Genomic DNA, 16,887 nt, shown 5'->3' with positions numbered 1-16,887 from the left:
GGGTGGTTTTGACATGTTTTAGAATGATATCCCATCTAAGGGTGGAGGCTGAGAATAGTATGAATAATTTGGACAAATATTCAAAGTAGCCTACGGCTTCTGTTGAGCTCTTAGCAGCATCACCTACTACCAAATTTAAAGTGTGGGCACTACATGGGACAAAAAAGGCCCTTGGATTCAACTGAAGCAGCCTAGCCTGAACACCTTTATTCTTCCTTTTCATATTTTCACCATAGTCATAGGACTGACCTCTGCAGTCCTCAAAGGGGATGTTTAGCTCCTTCAGCATTTTGAGGATGAGACCTGACAAGCTGTTGACTCCTCTGCCACATCAAAGCCCAAAAAGTGTTCTTTAATTTGTGGTGCGCCTTCCTGTGTCACAATCCTAACAATGGCAGATGCTCTTTGTGACTCACGTCAGTGGTCTAAAATAATGGCGAAATATTTGCATGTTCTGATCTCTTCCACTATTTGTTCAAGAATCCTTGCGCTCTTGATTTTACTAGCCAAGTAATGTGTGTGATTGTCTGCATCATTTTCCACCCTACGAATATGTTACATCATCACAGGATCGAATTTGGCCATAAGCTCCACTTGCTTGAGAAAGTTGCCATTATTTGGTTTATATAATGTGTTTGTTTTCCACTTTAGAGCCATGTTCCTCTCAGCTAAGGACTGAATTATTGCCACTAATCTAGCTAGAATTTAACTACACTACTCCCAAAAAGTTAGGGATATTTGACTTTTGGGTGAAATTTCAGGACAAGCCTGAAATGCATTCATAGCTTTGCAGGTGAACTTAATGTGACCTTCTCTAAGCTTTTGAATGCACATGTCCAACTGTTAAATGTGTCAGTACTTTTTGGACAAGTTGCTGTTCTCGAACGAGGAGATTAACAGCAAAATTCACAACAGGTGTTTGATCCTTGAATCGACCAATAAATGTCCTGGTTCAGTTAGAGCTGGTGTTTAAACAGTCGTCCTCATCATGTTGTTTACATTTTGATATTAAGAGAACAAAACAACACCTAACAATGGATCAACAGTATCTTGCCATTTTAATGCTTCAAAGAGGACATTCTCAGACAGAAGTGGTCGCTCAGCTTAGTGTCATCAGCAGGTTGCAACAAAGTTACTGAGAGACTGGAAGAGTCACAGAAAGAAGTAGAAGTGGACGTCCTTTGGCCACATTCCATGCTGATGACCACTACATTGTGAACAATGCCATGAGAAACCCGATAATGAATGCCACTCAACTTCAACCATGTTTAAGAGAGGCACCCAAGTGTCATGTCAGACCATTCGAAACAATTTAAATCAGCGTGGTCTGCGTGCTAGACGACCCGCAAGGGTACCTGACCACACCACCAGGCACAGGCGTCCTTGTCATGCTTGGGCGAGGGAGCATTTACGCTGGATGAGGAACCAGTGGGCCTCAGTGCTGTTCTCTGATGAAAGTCGATTCATGTTGAGCAGAAACGATGGCCGCCAAAAATGTTGGAGAGCGCTATTCATCAGCCACTGTTGTCACTAGGTGAGCTTTTGGTGGTGACGGTGTTACAGTGTGGGCAGGTGTGTCCAGTCGGTACAGAACTGCCCTACACTTTGTGAATGGTACTGTGACAAGCCTATACAAATGAATAACATCATTAATCCAGTGATTGTGACCGTACCTGAACAACATGGGGCATGGGCCTAATTTAATCTTCATGGTTGACAATGCTCCAGCTCATTGAGGTGGTATCATCAGGGAACGGCTGTTGGAGACTGGTGTACCTCAAATGGAATGGCCTGCACTTTCTCCAGACTTGAATCTTATTGAAAACCTGTGGGTTCGGCTGAGTCGCAGGGTAGAGGCTTGAAACTCTGCACCCCAGAACTTCAGTGACCTGAGGGCAGCCCTTTAAGAAGAGTGGGATGCCATGCCTCAGCAGACAATGACTTGACTTGTGAACAGCATGAGACGTTGTCAAGCTGTAATTGATGCTCAAGGGCACATGATGTTATAAGTCCGACCGCCTGGCCATGGGCGCAACGCTATTTTCCAGCACGTGCAGGTGGCTCTCTCTCACTATCCAGCATGTTTGCTAGTCATGCTGTACACGGTTTGAAAGATGGGTTCCTTCAGATTTGAATAATGCCCAACATTTAATGATAAAATCATATCTGCAGGCTCAGTGAGCACTTAAGTCAGACAATTGTAAATGCAAGAAAAGATGCAACTTACCCTGTATAGCCCCCGCTATCTTCCGACCTTGTTTGGTCCAATAGAAAGATGTTTTATCGGTCACAAGATCCACGCAACCAAATCATCCTCCTTCCAAACCTCCCGTCGTAGCTTGAGCCAGTCATAGCAATGTTTTTTGTTGATGGGACGTTTTGAAAAGTCAATCAGACGATACACTGCTTATTTCCAGTCAGATCGTGAATACTTCCGGAGGTGCTCCATACTCGCGAGTGCATTTTAATTTTTCCACGACAATTTTCTTTGCCATGGCCCAAAGGAAGACAACAGTGCCAGTGACAGCATAGAAAAATGTACAGTGCTACGAACCACAGTGGAATTAGGAAGGAGATTATCTCGCCGTTGTAACTACCGTGACTACTTCTATAAATACTGGCACAAGGACCCCCTTAGCTGTTCAACAACGAGCCTGACGTTAAACAATGCACGCAAGGATTGCTTAGTAGTCTAACAATATGCCCAATGTAAAATACACAAACTCACCACTGAACTAAAGCAAGCATTAACATAGCATTTATCATCCACTGATGCCATCACACCACAACAAAAAAGGTAAGGTTTTTTTTATTGTTTAAATACTGTACAGGGTGTAAATGTAAAAATAACTATTACAATAGGAATTTTGTGTTTTTGGAGCTTGGGAACGGATTAATTACATTTACATTATGAATAAATGTTTCGGAGGTTGAACAATCCAGACCTTTAACACTTCGCAGGAACGAATTATGTTCAAACTCTGAGGTACCACTGTACAGATAATTTAGATGGTCGAAAATATACAGATATTGCTGTACTCACTCATCCCTAATGCAAACTATCATTTTTTAATGAGTACATTAGCCAGCTTCTTTTGATTTTTTTCTCAAATGACTAAGATTCTGTTGAAATAATTGTGCGGACACCTTCTCCCGTCTTTTTGTTTAGTAAACCTGAAAGTGCTTTTGACCAGATATGGTCCCCTGACAACAATTTCTGTTGTTACCATATTTGATAAAACAGATGGCCTATTGGTGGAGTTTTTACATCATTGGGCTGTGCTGAAGTGGACTTTTTAAACATTTCCCCCTGTGGAACCCTGTGGTTCCTCAAACCAACCAGAGACCATTCAAAAAGAAAAAACTCTTTGAGCTTCCCTCCAGCTCGGGACTGAATTTCGTTTTTACAACCCACAGGAAACACATACCTCAGCGCCTACCGAGATCTAAAAGCCTGTTTAGCAAGCAGACTAGCGATAGGACTGCTTATCAGTCCCAGACCACTTTTAAGGTCTGGTCTATCTACAGGAATTAGCCATGTGTTTTTGGAAACAACACCCCTTGGAAGTTATACAGTACAACAGTGCCCTCCAGCGGTCACTATCGGTGTATCCTCAAGAATCCTGCCGCTTGTAATTAATCATAAGTCTACATAATTCGGGACATAAACGGACTCTATGTACCTGACTGACATCAAGTGACTTCTGTTGTTTATCTTTGTACACAACCTGTATGTCTATCTCAAATGAATGATGTGTGTAACTTCTGCAGCCATCTAAGTTTAGCTAACTAGGAAGCTTAGTGGATTTGATAACTTTATGATCGCGGCAATGTTTGAAATGTGTTCAGAATGATAAATTAAGTATCTGGCTTGTCAATTCAGATAAAAAAATTATCAAATGCTATCCCAAAAGCTTGGCTTCATTCGACCAAGTCCGCTTCAAGCGCACGGAAGAGGCGGGACTGCTCGACCCACTGCGATGCAAGCTTAAAAGCCAGCGCGCGAAGGAACTTCCCTCTCTTCTTCTCTTCTCCTTACCAACGCGTCTTACCCCATGAACGTCTCCTGACCATCACGCGTGTTCGGCGACCACATGGCTTCCTTCTTTGAGCCCCGGACATGCGGGCGCCCCAAAGCACGCATCACGCGTGCTCAAGGACTCAACCACACCGCGCGCCCCAAAACGCGCGTGTCTGTTCCTGCCGAGAGCCGACCCACCTACCTTCCGCTCTCTGAATCACGCGCTCAAATTTTTTTAAACTCTTTGATTTACATTTTTATTCCGTTTTATTAATAGGTTGGACTGTGTTTGATATATATGTGTGTGTTTACTAAAATACATTTGTTGTCTAGAGATTCAATTTCTGCCGAATCATTTGTGTTTTCTGAGTGGATTAGTAATTCTCTTATTAGAGCTAAGAACTCCATAGTTAATTTAAGTAGCAACTTCAGATTATGAATACTTGATATTTTGCTCCTACAAAAAAAGCAAAGTCAACGTGGTGCCCCCAGAGGTTGCTGGGGAAATTACAACTCCCCTCAGTACCGTCTAAATTTCTCGTTCGCCATTACGGCAACCCAAATAATCGCTACAGTAGTATCTGCAAATGTTTGTATTCCAATCGATTCCACTAATCAAATGTTTCAACGTGTTCTGCTGCAAGGAATGTTGAGCTAAATCTTTGTTATGGAAAATAATTATTCAGTACATATTAACATAAGTTTATACTGTTAGAAAACTAATCTTTGTTTTCCCGTGTTCATAATGTTGATTATCAAACTCAGACAATGAGATCGGTGAAATCAGGATTTATTTTCACATAAGCTTATGGACACATGAAGTCGGCCAAACACCGCCATTGTTCTCCCGCATGTGTGACGCTCCTCCTCCGAGCAAGTCACCAGTATCCTTTCATGATTCTTCAAACCCCTCCCCGTCTTCTTCGTCCAATCCTCTCCTTCCCAGACAGTCACATGATACATCAATACACGTCACCAAACTTCCCCCTTTCACAATGATGTTGTACAGAATCAGATAAGAATTGAGTTGTGCAGACCTGCTGGCCCCAGTCTAAACAAAGAGATCTAATTAACACATTCGCTCTGCTCTCAGTAATGTGAAGAGAAAACCCCCCTCTTGCTCAACTGGTTTTGTAAAGACAAAGGAATCTATTTAACACATTCGCTTCACACCCCCACATCACCTTAAATTCTCCCACAGAGACATACTGAGTAAATTAAAGCAATTTTGTCCACTTCTAAATAGTAATATTATAAATCAAACAGTTATAATTAAATTAATTATTTTCAATACTCTACTGTATTGTGGACACCTGTATTTTCGTTAACAAAGGGCTTTGTATTCCTTAGACAGAAAGCAATACCAAAGTAACCTTGAACTGATAAGCTTGCTCATAAACAGACTGTTTCCCTTCCTGCCTAAGATGACACTCCCTTCTCCACCCAAATTCCTAAATAGGCAGCATCATAAAGAATCTTCCTGTGATTCTTTCTGCGCACTCTCTCACAGACCATGACCATGTAAACTGCTCTGTGAGACTAATGTATATTTGAAGCTTCAAATATAAAGAAACCCAAAAGACAATTTGTTTTCCAGACTGTTTCATTCATCTCGCCGAACTGCTGAAAATTCCACATCTTCCACATACGTCTTGCTTACACAAGTAACGTTGGGGGTGACATTCATCAATAACAAAAGAACATCTGCAGTAAACACAATACAAACACAGCTGAGTCTGCTGGAATTTTGACCCACCATGAGGGGCGAACTCACGATCCCGTGACACCAGTGAATACTATCTATATGCCAACATCTGCATTTTATGACCACTGTTGATTTGCTGTTGTGTTTGACGTAAAGGCAATAACAAAAATTTGGCTATAAAGTAAATATTTTTAAAACATGAGTAGCTCGCTGCTGTTTTGCTTTTCTAAAAGTATGGTTGGAGACCCCTGCTGTAATGTCTGATAGAAATGTTTAAATTGTAATTACTGACAATCTTTATTGCCTAGGATTAGGCTACAATGATTGTGGCCAACAGTCCTTATGATATTCATGTGACATGCATAAAACTGTCGGCTCGGGGAATAGATAGATAGACTTAATTCATAAGATACAGAAACAGTAAGTTTAAAATAGATAGATAAGTATTACGTTTTTGCATCAACAATAATAACGATGCATGACTTAAAACCCAAAAAATAACAACAAACAAACAAAAAAACACGTCTATCCCAGTGTCAAGTTAAGCCGTTTTTAGAATGTGGTCTTGAAATAGTAAAGGTGGTGACTGGATGGTGACACTTCTTGACTTACGTGGTACGTGATCTCATATTTATTTGGACTAAAAGTCATAAAAAAATAATGATTATATAAAATATATATGCGGTATAATATAACTAAATATGTTTTTCAGAGTAAAAAACATATGTAACCAGAGAATTGCGTTCGATATCTCACTGTACTGAGGGTACTCGGTTTACGACAGCTATACCAACGTCGCGGCAACATAACCTGAAATTGTAACTAGTCGGGAAGCGCTATAGTCAATGACTACCTGTAACATTCAGTAATAAAGTCATGATTACAGTAAATGTGTAGAGGAAAAACGATGTGCCACGTTTCAATAAATTGGCGTAGCGCCGTTCAGCACTTAAGTAAATTGAGGACTCCCTTTTGGTTTGCCAGCTGACCCACTTTTGGTTACTGACTCACCAGTCAGAGTCACTGGCCTTAGTTCCCTAGGCGAAGAGACCTACAATTAGGCTACAACAGACAATCTACCCCGAAGATCATGCTAAACGCGTGTTAGATTATTAACATTGTTTTTCTGTTTTGATTTATATTTTAACCATTTTGGATATTAGTTAGAGCTGTGTAATAATAAGACAACAGTTAATTCACATGTTAAGTCAATCTATAGTCCTTTGTTCTCTTGCCTGGGACAGAGGAAGGTAACAGGTTTCTTTTCTATATTATCTAAAGGGAGTATAGTTTGTACGAGTCTCTGTCCGGTCAAAGAGAGTCCAAGGACAGGCTGATATACTGCTGTTCAAGTCTAATCTGATTTGTACCTATGGGAACTTGCTGATGGGAGGGGAGAGGGATTTTCTTGTATTCACTGATTTTCAATAAATGTGCTGTGTGCTGGAGGAGGAGACACACTTTTGAACAGATCACTGCTTGGGTGACTTCATTTGTGTGATCAGAAGCTTCTGATATAATTATACCTTTGCAAAGGGACTTCTTCACCAGAATCTCAACTTCAATTTATTGAACACGCGAAGAGGACAATAATATTGTATACTCTATCACGCGCTACACTTTTATACAGGAGTTCCAGCTAACTTAATTGTGTTAGCTAGTCGCTAGCATGCAAGAGAGTGAAAAACTTGGGTAATGTAAAAATAAATCCACTTACATGTTCTTGCTCCATGCGTTGGAGGGAATCTTCTGGTACACCGCGATTTCGTAAAAAGCTCAGCAAATCCGTGTTTAGCGCCATTGTCAGAACCACCTGCCCCTGTGTGTTTCTCCTGCAGGATGGGACAGCAAGGTCGCAACAGAAATCCTCCACGCAGCCTAACTTTTCACATTACTAAAATGTACGTTTTTACATAAGTTTCATATTTTTACATAATTTTCATGTTTTTACAGGATAATTTTCAAATTTTTACATGATTTTCATGTTTTTACGGAAAATGTTTATGTTTTTACATGATAATTTTCACTTTTTTACATAAGTTTCATGTTTTTACATACATTTCACATTTTACGTGATCATTTTCATGTTTTTACATGATAATTTTCACGTTTTTACATAAGTTTCACATTTTTACATGATAATTTTCACGTTTTTACATGATAAGTTTCATGTTTTTACATAAGTTTCACGTTATTATATGATACGTTTCATGTTTTAACATAATATTTATCATGTTAAAACGTGAAATGATCATCTTAAAACATGAAACTTATGTATAAACGTAAAAATTATCATGTTAAAATGTGATATGGCTCTTGTTTTTTTTTCTTGGTGTGGCAGCAATATGCTTCCGTACTGATGAGCTTCAGGTATGTTGGAGAAGAGAAACATCCAAAACTTGCAGAACTGCGTGTCACACCGCGGTGAGGTTGTCTCGTCTGGGATTTTACTGTCTTGTCATTTCCTGTTTTATCTTGAAAATTCTGACTCCTTTCGTTTCAGGTCACTTGCCCTTCCTCATGTGGTGTCAGTGTCAACCCTGATTCCTGATTGTGTCGACCTGTTTCCCATTACCCTCATGTGTTAAATGGTCTGCGTCTCCCCTGTCTTGTGCCAAAGTGTTTTCGTCAGAGTCACTCTAGCCAGTCACAGTCACTCTAGCCAGTCACAGTCGTAGTCCTCAGCCTTGTTGTCCTGTCTTCTGTGTGAGCTTTTGTTTGTAACTTTGTATAGCCACAGTATAGTTTTAGTTTAGGAGTGATTTTGTTTTGTTTGTAGATTAGAAATCCTCCCTTTTGGAGCGCCTTTAGTTTAACATTTTATAGCCTTTGTTTTCCCCTCTAAACGAGGAGTTTTATGTTTAATAAATATCTGCCTTGGCGGCAAACTCCTATCTCTGCGCCTGAGTCCTAAATCTGCCACACCTTGCCACTGCGGTCCTCGAGGGCCTGCTTTAAGGTAGGCATGGACACTCTTGTGCAGCAAAGGCTTGTGTAATTCGCAACCTTTCTTCTTTCACATTTGGATTTTAATGCCGATGTTGGTGCAGCTGATTACAAAACATTTATTCCCACTTGACATTGTGAAAAAAGTAGAAAATACAATGTAAGTGAGCAAATTTCGTGGACAAGACTCAGGCTGATGAGAGCAGGCGCATCACTCAAGTAATGTCGGCTGGGCTACTTCCGGCCAGTTTGCTCGATTAGTCTTTAGACCATTTGCATGTGATGTCACAACCTTGATAGGAACACCCCCTCCAGGATGCTGGACGGCAAGAGAACCACTTGCCTATATTGACACAGTTGAAACTCGTACAGCGTATAGTCCTGTATCTAATTGATCATGTTCTAAAATTGTCATATCTTGCTGTGCGGTCGTTTGTACAAATGCACAAGGGTGTAAACCAAACGTAGCTTTTTATCGCATACCTTCTGATGAAAATAAAATATGTCAATGGGTAGCAGCATTCAACCTAAGCAAACATACACTCTGACAAAGATTGTAACAGAGGTGTCGAATTACATGCTTCAAATCACATTAATGAGCCAGATAGTTTGCGCTTATTTAAGTGTACCTTCTTCAAAACTATTAAGGGCATTTGACTGGTTATTTGTGCTTGGAGTTTTTAACTCTGAATCTCAATCTTTCTGAGTCATAATAATGAAATTACTGCATGTTGCTTAACATAACATCATCGTCACAGTGTTTCAATATAGAATGGAATGTGTAAAAATAACACCAAAAAAGTCTATATAAAAAAGGTATATTGTACCCCGGGTGTTAGCTTAGCATCTCGTCCCAGAGACCCAGCCAGCGACAAGCTTTTAAATCAGCTCCGGTGTATTAACTCACAGCAGGTGACAAAAGGTCAGGTTATGTTTCCAAACTAGCGATCTCCAACTTCCTATCGCGCTCTATGAGCCCCGACTAAATTTGCCCTGACTGAATGTGCCACTGACAGGCGAACTTCAGTTGAAGTTGAAGATTCCATGGCTCGATGGGCAATAAAAACTTTCAATTAGTAAAATAACAGTCGCTAAGTCCATAAATCACTTTGTGTCCCGTCACTTCAGTTCAACAGTCATTCCCTTCTGTCGTCCATCATAGGGCAGTCACGTGATCATGTGACGTTGATGCAAAAGGTCTACTCTATACTGTATCATTGACAGGTGGCGAGCAGTACAGAAAATGAAAATATACATGGGTGCAAAGCCCACATCATCAATAGATATGCTCATCCGTTGAGAACATTGTAAACCACAATAACACAATTTTCTGTTACAATTTCCACACACTTTCCTCAAAAAAACAAATCCAAAGCTAGGGTCAAACTAGATCAGTGTGAGCTTGTCACGCTTTTTAGTTAACAGTTTACATACAGAAGTGGAAAAAGCAGATGGAGTCCAAGATTACCATTGGCCATCTCTGATCATAATCTGAAGGGATAAAAAGCTTTAGAAAGAATCATCAAAGGCATTCAGTGTTAATAATCTGTGTGCGCATGTGTGACTATGTGTGCAAGCATTCGTGTACATCTGTAGCAAAGATGAGCAATCAGATGACATGCTTATGTTGTAATTTCGTGTACATCTATAGCAAAGATGAGCAATCAGATGACATGCTTATGTTGTAATTTGACAGCACAGCTGAACTGAAGTTGATCGAATGTTTTAAACATGGCAGTATCCACCATGGATTAAGGATTGGGTAGGTGTACATTCAGTATCCCATACACGCTCTCTCTCTCTCTAAACTGTAATACAAACTGTACTACAACAGCTGTCATCCTTTCAGTATACTTTCACAGTAGGAGCAGCCATTCAAATGTAGGCACAGCATAATCATCCTCTTACACAGCACAGCCGCTCGCCCTTTGAAAGGTTTTGGGGGAGATTTTTTGGGTTATGCTCATTTTTTCAACATCCTAAAGAGAAGACTGCAACATATGGAGGCTAAGGTAAAAAAATTTAAATATTAAAACAAAACATCAGTTGTCTGTCGGCAGCAGTGATATGAATATATTACCTACATATGGCTGATAGAACATACATGCCCGTGCAAGCCGTTGAAGCGACAGGGCGGCTTACTCCTCCCATCTCGTGAGCAGACTACATGCTATAAACTATATGTACAGCAGTGGTGTGCGGTCAGGATAGGCAAGGTGGGCACTGCCTACCCCAGGCTGAAATGAAAGTTGAAACCGTTTGCCTTTTTCTATTTATTTTAATTATTTATTTCATTTCAGAAAGCCTACACTACCTATAGGTTTAAAAGTGACTCATTACTTTGTCTGGCCTGCAAGCAAAAATGCAGCAAAAATTATCCTCCTGAAGACACACCACTACTGTGCTTTTCCCAACCCTGTTTGCGTAACGATGTGTGTTCGCTCATGCGTAGTCAGTTTCCCAGTAAAAAAGTCCTTTACGCAAACGGGCAGATCTCTACGCAGCCTTTTTACGTCGCTGTATTATTCCTATGCGAACGTACGTTCACACAATGACATATACAGCTCATAGGCTCTTAGTATAGGGCCAGGGGTTGCGGCGGTGTGTAAAAAAAAAGAAAAAGTAAAGTAAAAAAAAAAAATAATAATAACAAGTGGACGGTATGTGCTGCCCCCCTTTTTCTTCTATCGCACAGTTCTTTAGACCCCAATATTAGATTTGGCAGAGGCATCTTTTGCTGAATTACAGTTATAATTCTTTAATAAAAAAAATATATATACAAGTTTCCTCCTGTAAACCTAGTTAAGCATATCATTTTTTACATGTATTTAAGGCAAGTTGTAAAGTGTTTAAAACATTATAAATCATGCTGTTTCTACTGTCTCAAATGTTTTCCAATTTTGATATTGTAAATGTATAGGATCGTATGCCGAGAAACGTTTCTTGGAGGGAGTAATATGGTGGCCTTTCGGTTTCAAAAGTCTTGGCCTATCGGCTATCCAGTCATATATACATATATCGTTGTGCTCCAACACAGACAGTCAAGCAGACCGCTTACCGAAGTCGCACAACAACATTTACAGTTAAGTGCGCCTTATAGTCGTGAAAATACGTTACTCAGTACTTGAGTATTTTTTTCAGCGAATACTTTTTTACTTGTACTTAAGTGATTTTTTTATGACCACTTTTTACTTTTACTTGAGTAATAGTATTTTGAAGTAACGCTACTCTTACTTGAGTAACATTTTTGGCTTCTCTACCCAGCTCTTGTTGCACACTCTTTGGCAGTGATGACTGCTTCCAAACAAGTCTTGTAGCCATCTCTAAGCTTCTTGAACTTCTCTACTGGTATTTGCCCCCAACTCGTCCTTTGCAAATTGTTCAAGCTCATGAATGTTTGCAGGTTTCTTTTCCCAATGGCACATTTGAGCTCATATCAAAGATTTTCAGTCGGATTGAGATCAGGGGTCATTGCTGGCCATTTAAAAACAGTATTTTTTGCTTTTTAGTCATTCCTGTGTGCTTTTGGATGCATGCTTTGGGTCTTTGTCTTGCTGGAAGACCCATGACCTTCAACTCAAACCAAGTTGTCTAACACTTGGTAGGACATGTCCCCCTAGAATGTCTTGATAATTCTATGGTTTCATGATTCCTGTGATAGGATCAAGGTGTCCAGTACGAGATGCAGTAAAGCAGCCCACAGAATTATGGATCCTCCATCATGCTTAACTGTATGGAGGGTGTTCTTTTCCTCGGAAGCTTCATTGCGTTGTCTGTAAACAAACTGTTGGAGTGCATTGCGTTAAAAGCTCTATTTTTGTTTAATCTGTCCACAGAACAGTTTCCCAAAAGAATTGTGGTTTGTCCAGGTACTCCTTGGCAAAGGTTAGCCATTCTTTTTTATGTCTGTCTCAGGAATAATCTTTTCCCATGAAGCCCTGTTTTGGGTTCAGTGTGTGGCGTATAGTGCTTCTTGAAACCATGGTCCCAAACTGTTCCAGGTTGGCTTTCAGGTCTTTGGATGTTTAATGTGGTGTTTTTAACACCATTCGCACCAACCGTTGAAGACTTCTGTCATCAATTTCTCTCTTCCCCACACATCCATGGAGGTTCTTGACAGTTCCATGCTCGTCAAACTTCTTAATAACATTACACACTGCTGAAACAGGGCTACCAAAATCTTTGGAGATGGCTCTATACCCTTTGGAGGTCTTGTGTTTGTGAAAAATTGCACTTCTGATGTCCTCTGACAGCTCCTTTGTTTTCACGATTTTGACAAAAGAAAAAGGGATAAGAGTTGGCTTTTAAAAACATCAAAGTCATCATTCATTGGTTAATTCATATAAATTGGGCACAGACAATTTAGAACAGGGAATTCTCATTTGTGATTTACCAAAGGTGAGTCACAATGTGTTTTCATACTGATTTACAGGAAAGGGTGACAGAGCACATTTTAAGATTTATATATTTTCCACCCATTGTTTATTGTTATAAATTGTTTTTTAATCAATTGGTCTTTAGGACAAAACACAAGTTAGCTGTAAAAAAAATTCAAAGGATTTACTTGATTCATTTTTTCAGAAGATATTCCACATGATGTACTTTACCTTCATGGGTGCCAATAATGGTGAGCAGGACTGTAAATATAAAATGTGTGTTTTTCTTCTTGCATGTGTCACATTTTGATGACATATGTGCCTTGCGACCGTTGGTTGCTGCAGGGGGCTCCAAATAATGGCAACTTTGATTGGATAAATGAAAGTCATGTAAAAAAAAGAAAAAAGGAAAATAACTTTTTTTTGGGGGGGGGGGTCCAAATTTTGGGGCTGTGATGCAGCAGAGATAAAGTTTTTTTTTTAATTATTATTATTATTATTACACTGAAGGACACATCCGGCCACAGAACAGAGCTCAACTGAGGAAATGAGGAAGTTATACAGTCATGACTAAATCTGGGCAGAAGACACACTTCACACATGAAATGAACAAAATTAAAGAAAGGTACCAGCGGTGTCATCGTCGCAGACGGCTGGCGCAACATTAAACAAGGGTTGTGTGGAAAGATTGGACATCATCATCTTATCAGTAGAACAAGAAGCAAAAGCACGCAACAATGAAGCTCGCAAAAGAGGAATAACGCATCCGAGGCAACACAAGATAAAAAGTAACACCATAGCAACAGGGATCAAAAATTTCAACCAGCATGTTGCAACAGTTCCATTAAGAACTATCCCATGGTGTTGGAAGCCTAAGAGGGACATGGATGCAAAACATTTGGTTTCCTCTATAGACATCCCTTTAGCAGTGAGAGAAGGTTGTTTGGCAGTATGTGGCATTAAAGAGCATACATAACAATTTGATTCATTAAAATATTTTGCAGTGGAGTAAGCATATGTGTACCACATGTTGATAGTTAAGGGATGTCACCTGTCCATGGGGTGACAGATGACCGCCGGGGCAGGATCATGAAGGAATCGACGAAAGTGTCGTGTTGGTGAGCTGGACGACCAGGAGAGACACACCAAAACCAGGAGAGAGGCTGTTGCAAGTCTGAGCGGAAATGCAATGGTGAGACGGGAGGAGGGTCTTGCGCCCGTTCTACAGTGATGAGTTGAACTAAGACGCAGTCGGCTTCTTCAGGACCTTAGGGTTAGACTACCTGGTCCCAGGCTGATTCAACCAATTGAACGTGGATGAAGCTAAAGCCTTAGCTATTTTTTCCTTGATGTTCCTATTCATGCGCTCAACCTGTCCTTGCGATTGTGGATGATACACAGACCCAAAATTATGTTTCAAACCTAAAAAAAATTCTACAGCCTGGAGATGTTTGTTTTGAAATGAGTTCCATTGTCTGATCTAATTTTTCTAGGAAACCCATGCGTTGGAATGTAGTGATTAACCAAATGTTTTATCACGATGCTTGCTGTTTCAGATTTGCAGGGATATGCCTCTGGTCATCCTGAAAAGGAATCTACTATGACTAGCAAATACCGGTAACCTGACACTGTTCTAATCATGTCAGTGAAATCCATTGAAATCACCTGTCCAGGGGCGGCCACGTCCGGATCGTGTACCCCCTGCGGTGGTTTTGTTGTAGGTATACTGTTATACCTACTGCAAACGCTGCAGTCCTGCAGTTCACCTTTAACAATTTGTCTCATGAAAGGATGCCACCAGGAGTGGAGTCGTCTCAGTGTTTCTTCCACACCTACATGGCATGTTCCATGGGCTTCAGAAATTAGATTTTTCAATTGTTTCTGAGATGGAATGCATTTACCCTCTTTTCACCATATGCCATCCTCATCTCTGACACCCCCTTTCGACTTCCACACACTCTTTTCTTCTGGACTTGCTTTTTCCTGCCACAACTTAACTGTTTCTACTGTCACCTCCTGTGGATTGTCACATTCAGACTCACTTACAGTTAGTTGGAGTGTTGGTCGGTACCCCACAACCTTTTTTGCTGCTTGATTTGCTGATTCATTTCCTGCCGATACAAAATCATTAGTTCGAGAATGACCTTTACATTTTATTACTGCCACCGCTGTTGGGAGCATTAAAGCATCTCGCAATTTGAGAATGTCATCTTGATGTTTAATGGGTGTACCGGTTGCAGTTTGGAAATCGTTTCGCTGCCATTCTTTTAATGCAACAGGAACTGTCGTGTGCATATGCCGAATCTGTGTAAATGTTTACTGACTGGTTTTCTGCCAATCCCGAGAGCTGCTGTCAATGCCAACATTTCAGCTCTTTGTGCTGACTGAGAACCTGAAATTCTTTCTGCTTGGACTTCTTCAAAACCTGTTTCTGTGGGTTGGGTTACTGCAAATCTAGATTGTAGGCCATCATTGCCTTTGAAGCAACATCCATCTGTGAAAAGGATCAAGTCCGGGTTGTCAATAGGTGTCTCATAGAGTTCAGTGCGGAGTTTTCTTCCGTAGTTCTTTGTATGCAACAATGCGGTTCTCCTTCGACCAGACCTTCAGCCATGTGTACTCCTTCATGAGTAAAGAGAATATGTGGTTGTGTTAAAATTGCTTGAATTTTTCTCTGTCTTCCTCCGGTCATGGTGAACGTTTGACTTGTGACCTACTGGACTGTACTGTGTGATGTTCGCACAATCAGCAGGTGATGGAGAACAATGTGAGATGTTTTCTAAATCACTCTGGCTAGAGCAGATGCGAAAGAAGCGCAAATTGAGTGTCGTTGCTTGTATTTTTCCAATGGAGTTGATGCGTACAGACAAACTTGTCGACTTCCTCCTTCCCCCTTCTGATAAAGGGCAGCAGAAACACTGCTGACCTTTTCAGACACGTCAAGATAGAACATGCGACTGTAATCAGGAATCGCAAGAGCTGCAGCAGTCGAAAGATGCTGTTTCAAGGAGATGAAGGAAGTGTCTGCTTCCGTGGTCCAACAAAGAGTGTTAGAAAGATTTTGCATACCCTGTTCATTGACCATCTGTCGGAGTGGGTGAGTGAGTTCAACAAAGTTTGGAACATGATGTCTGGAGTAGTTGCAAAGACCAAGAAAAGCCAGCATGGTTTTGACATTTGTTGGTTTTGGGTGATGGAAGATATCATCTTTGTGAGAGGGAGACATTCCTGTTCCGTGGCGTGAGATCAGACGTCCAAGAAAGGAAACCTGGTGGCTTCAAGACAAGAAGTTTCAGATGGAGCTGCCAGCAAAAGGTCATCCACATACTGCACCAGGAGAACACCAGGGGGCAGTTCAAATGGAGACAGCAACTGGCAAAGACAGTCGTTGAAGAGTCCAGGTGAAAGGACAAAGCCTTGAGGCAGGCGATTGTAGGAATAGCAAACACCATTCCAATTGAAAGCAAAAAATTGCTTCATTGAAGGATGGAGTGGAATGCAAAAGAAAGCATTAGCCAGGTCAATGCAAGTGAAATGAATGTGGGTTGATGTAATTGGGGACAATGCCGAGTGAGGGTTCGGGACGGGCAAAGTGGGAGTTAAGACTGCCGCATTAATCGCTCGCAGGTCATGGACCATGCGAAACTTTCCAGTGTCTTTCTTCTCAACGGGTAAAATAGGCGTGTTATAATCAGAGCCGGGAATTTCACACAACACTCCTGCTTTGAGCAAGCCGTCAATTGTTTCTGAAATGCCAATCATCCCAGCCTCTTTTACAGAGTATTGGGGAACATATATTTGTCCTGGTTTCATCTGAAACACAACAGGTGAGACGTTGC

General features: G+C 40.8%; 1 protein-coding gene across 5 annotated transcripts in view; it reads left to right on the top strand.

The window, feature by feature from the left end:
- Positions 1-2,741: 2,741 nt before the first annotated feature.
- ankrd6a (ankyrin repeat domain 6a) overlaps positions 2,742-16,887 on the top strand; it is a 67,672-nt gene continuing 53,526 nt past the window's right edge. For 4 of the 5 annotated variants that reach the window (XM_086095688.1, XM_086095686.1, XM_086095685.1 and 1 more), the window contains exon 1: positions 10,537-10,684. In XM_086095688.1, coding sequence (XP_085951814.1) covers positions 10,673-10,684 — 12 coding nt within the window. In that variant the 5' untranslated portion in view covers positions 10,537-10,672. Of the gene's footprint in view, positions 2,798-10,536; positions 10,685-16,887 lie in introns of those variants that run through there. The other variant, XM_086095687.1, reaches the window with a different exon arrangement.

The sequence above is a fragment of the Leptonotus elevatus genome, chromosome 14 (assembly GCF_054856555.1).
Source record: "Leptonotus elevatus isolate MCC_2025b chromosome 14, RoL_Lele_1.0, whole genome shotgun sequence".
In the NCBI taxonomy this organism is placed as follows: Eukaryota; Metazoa; Chordata; class Actinopteri; order Syngnathiformes; family Syngnathidae; genus Leptonotus; species Leptonotus elevatus.
Note: the sequence above shows the minus strand (reverse complement) of the source record. Positions and strands in the feature narration are given on the sequence as shown.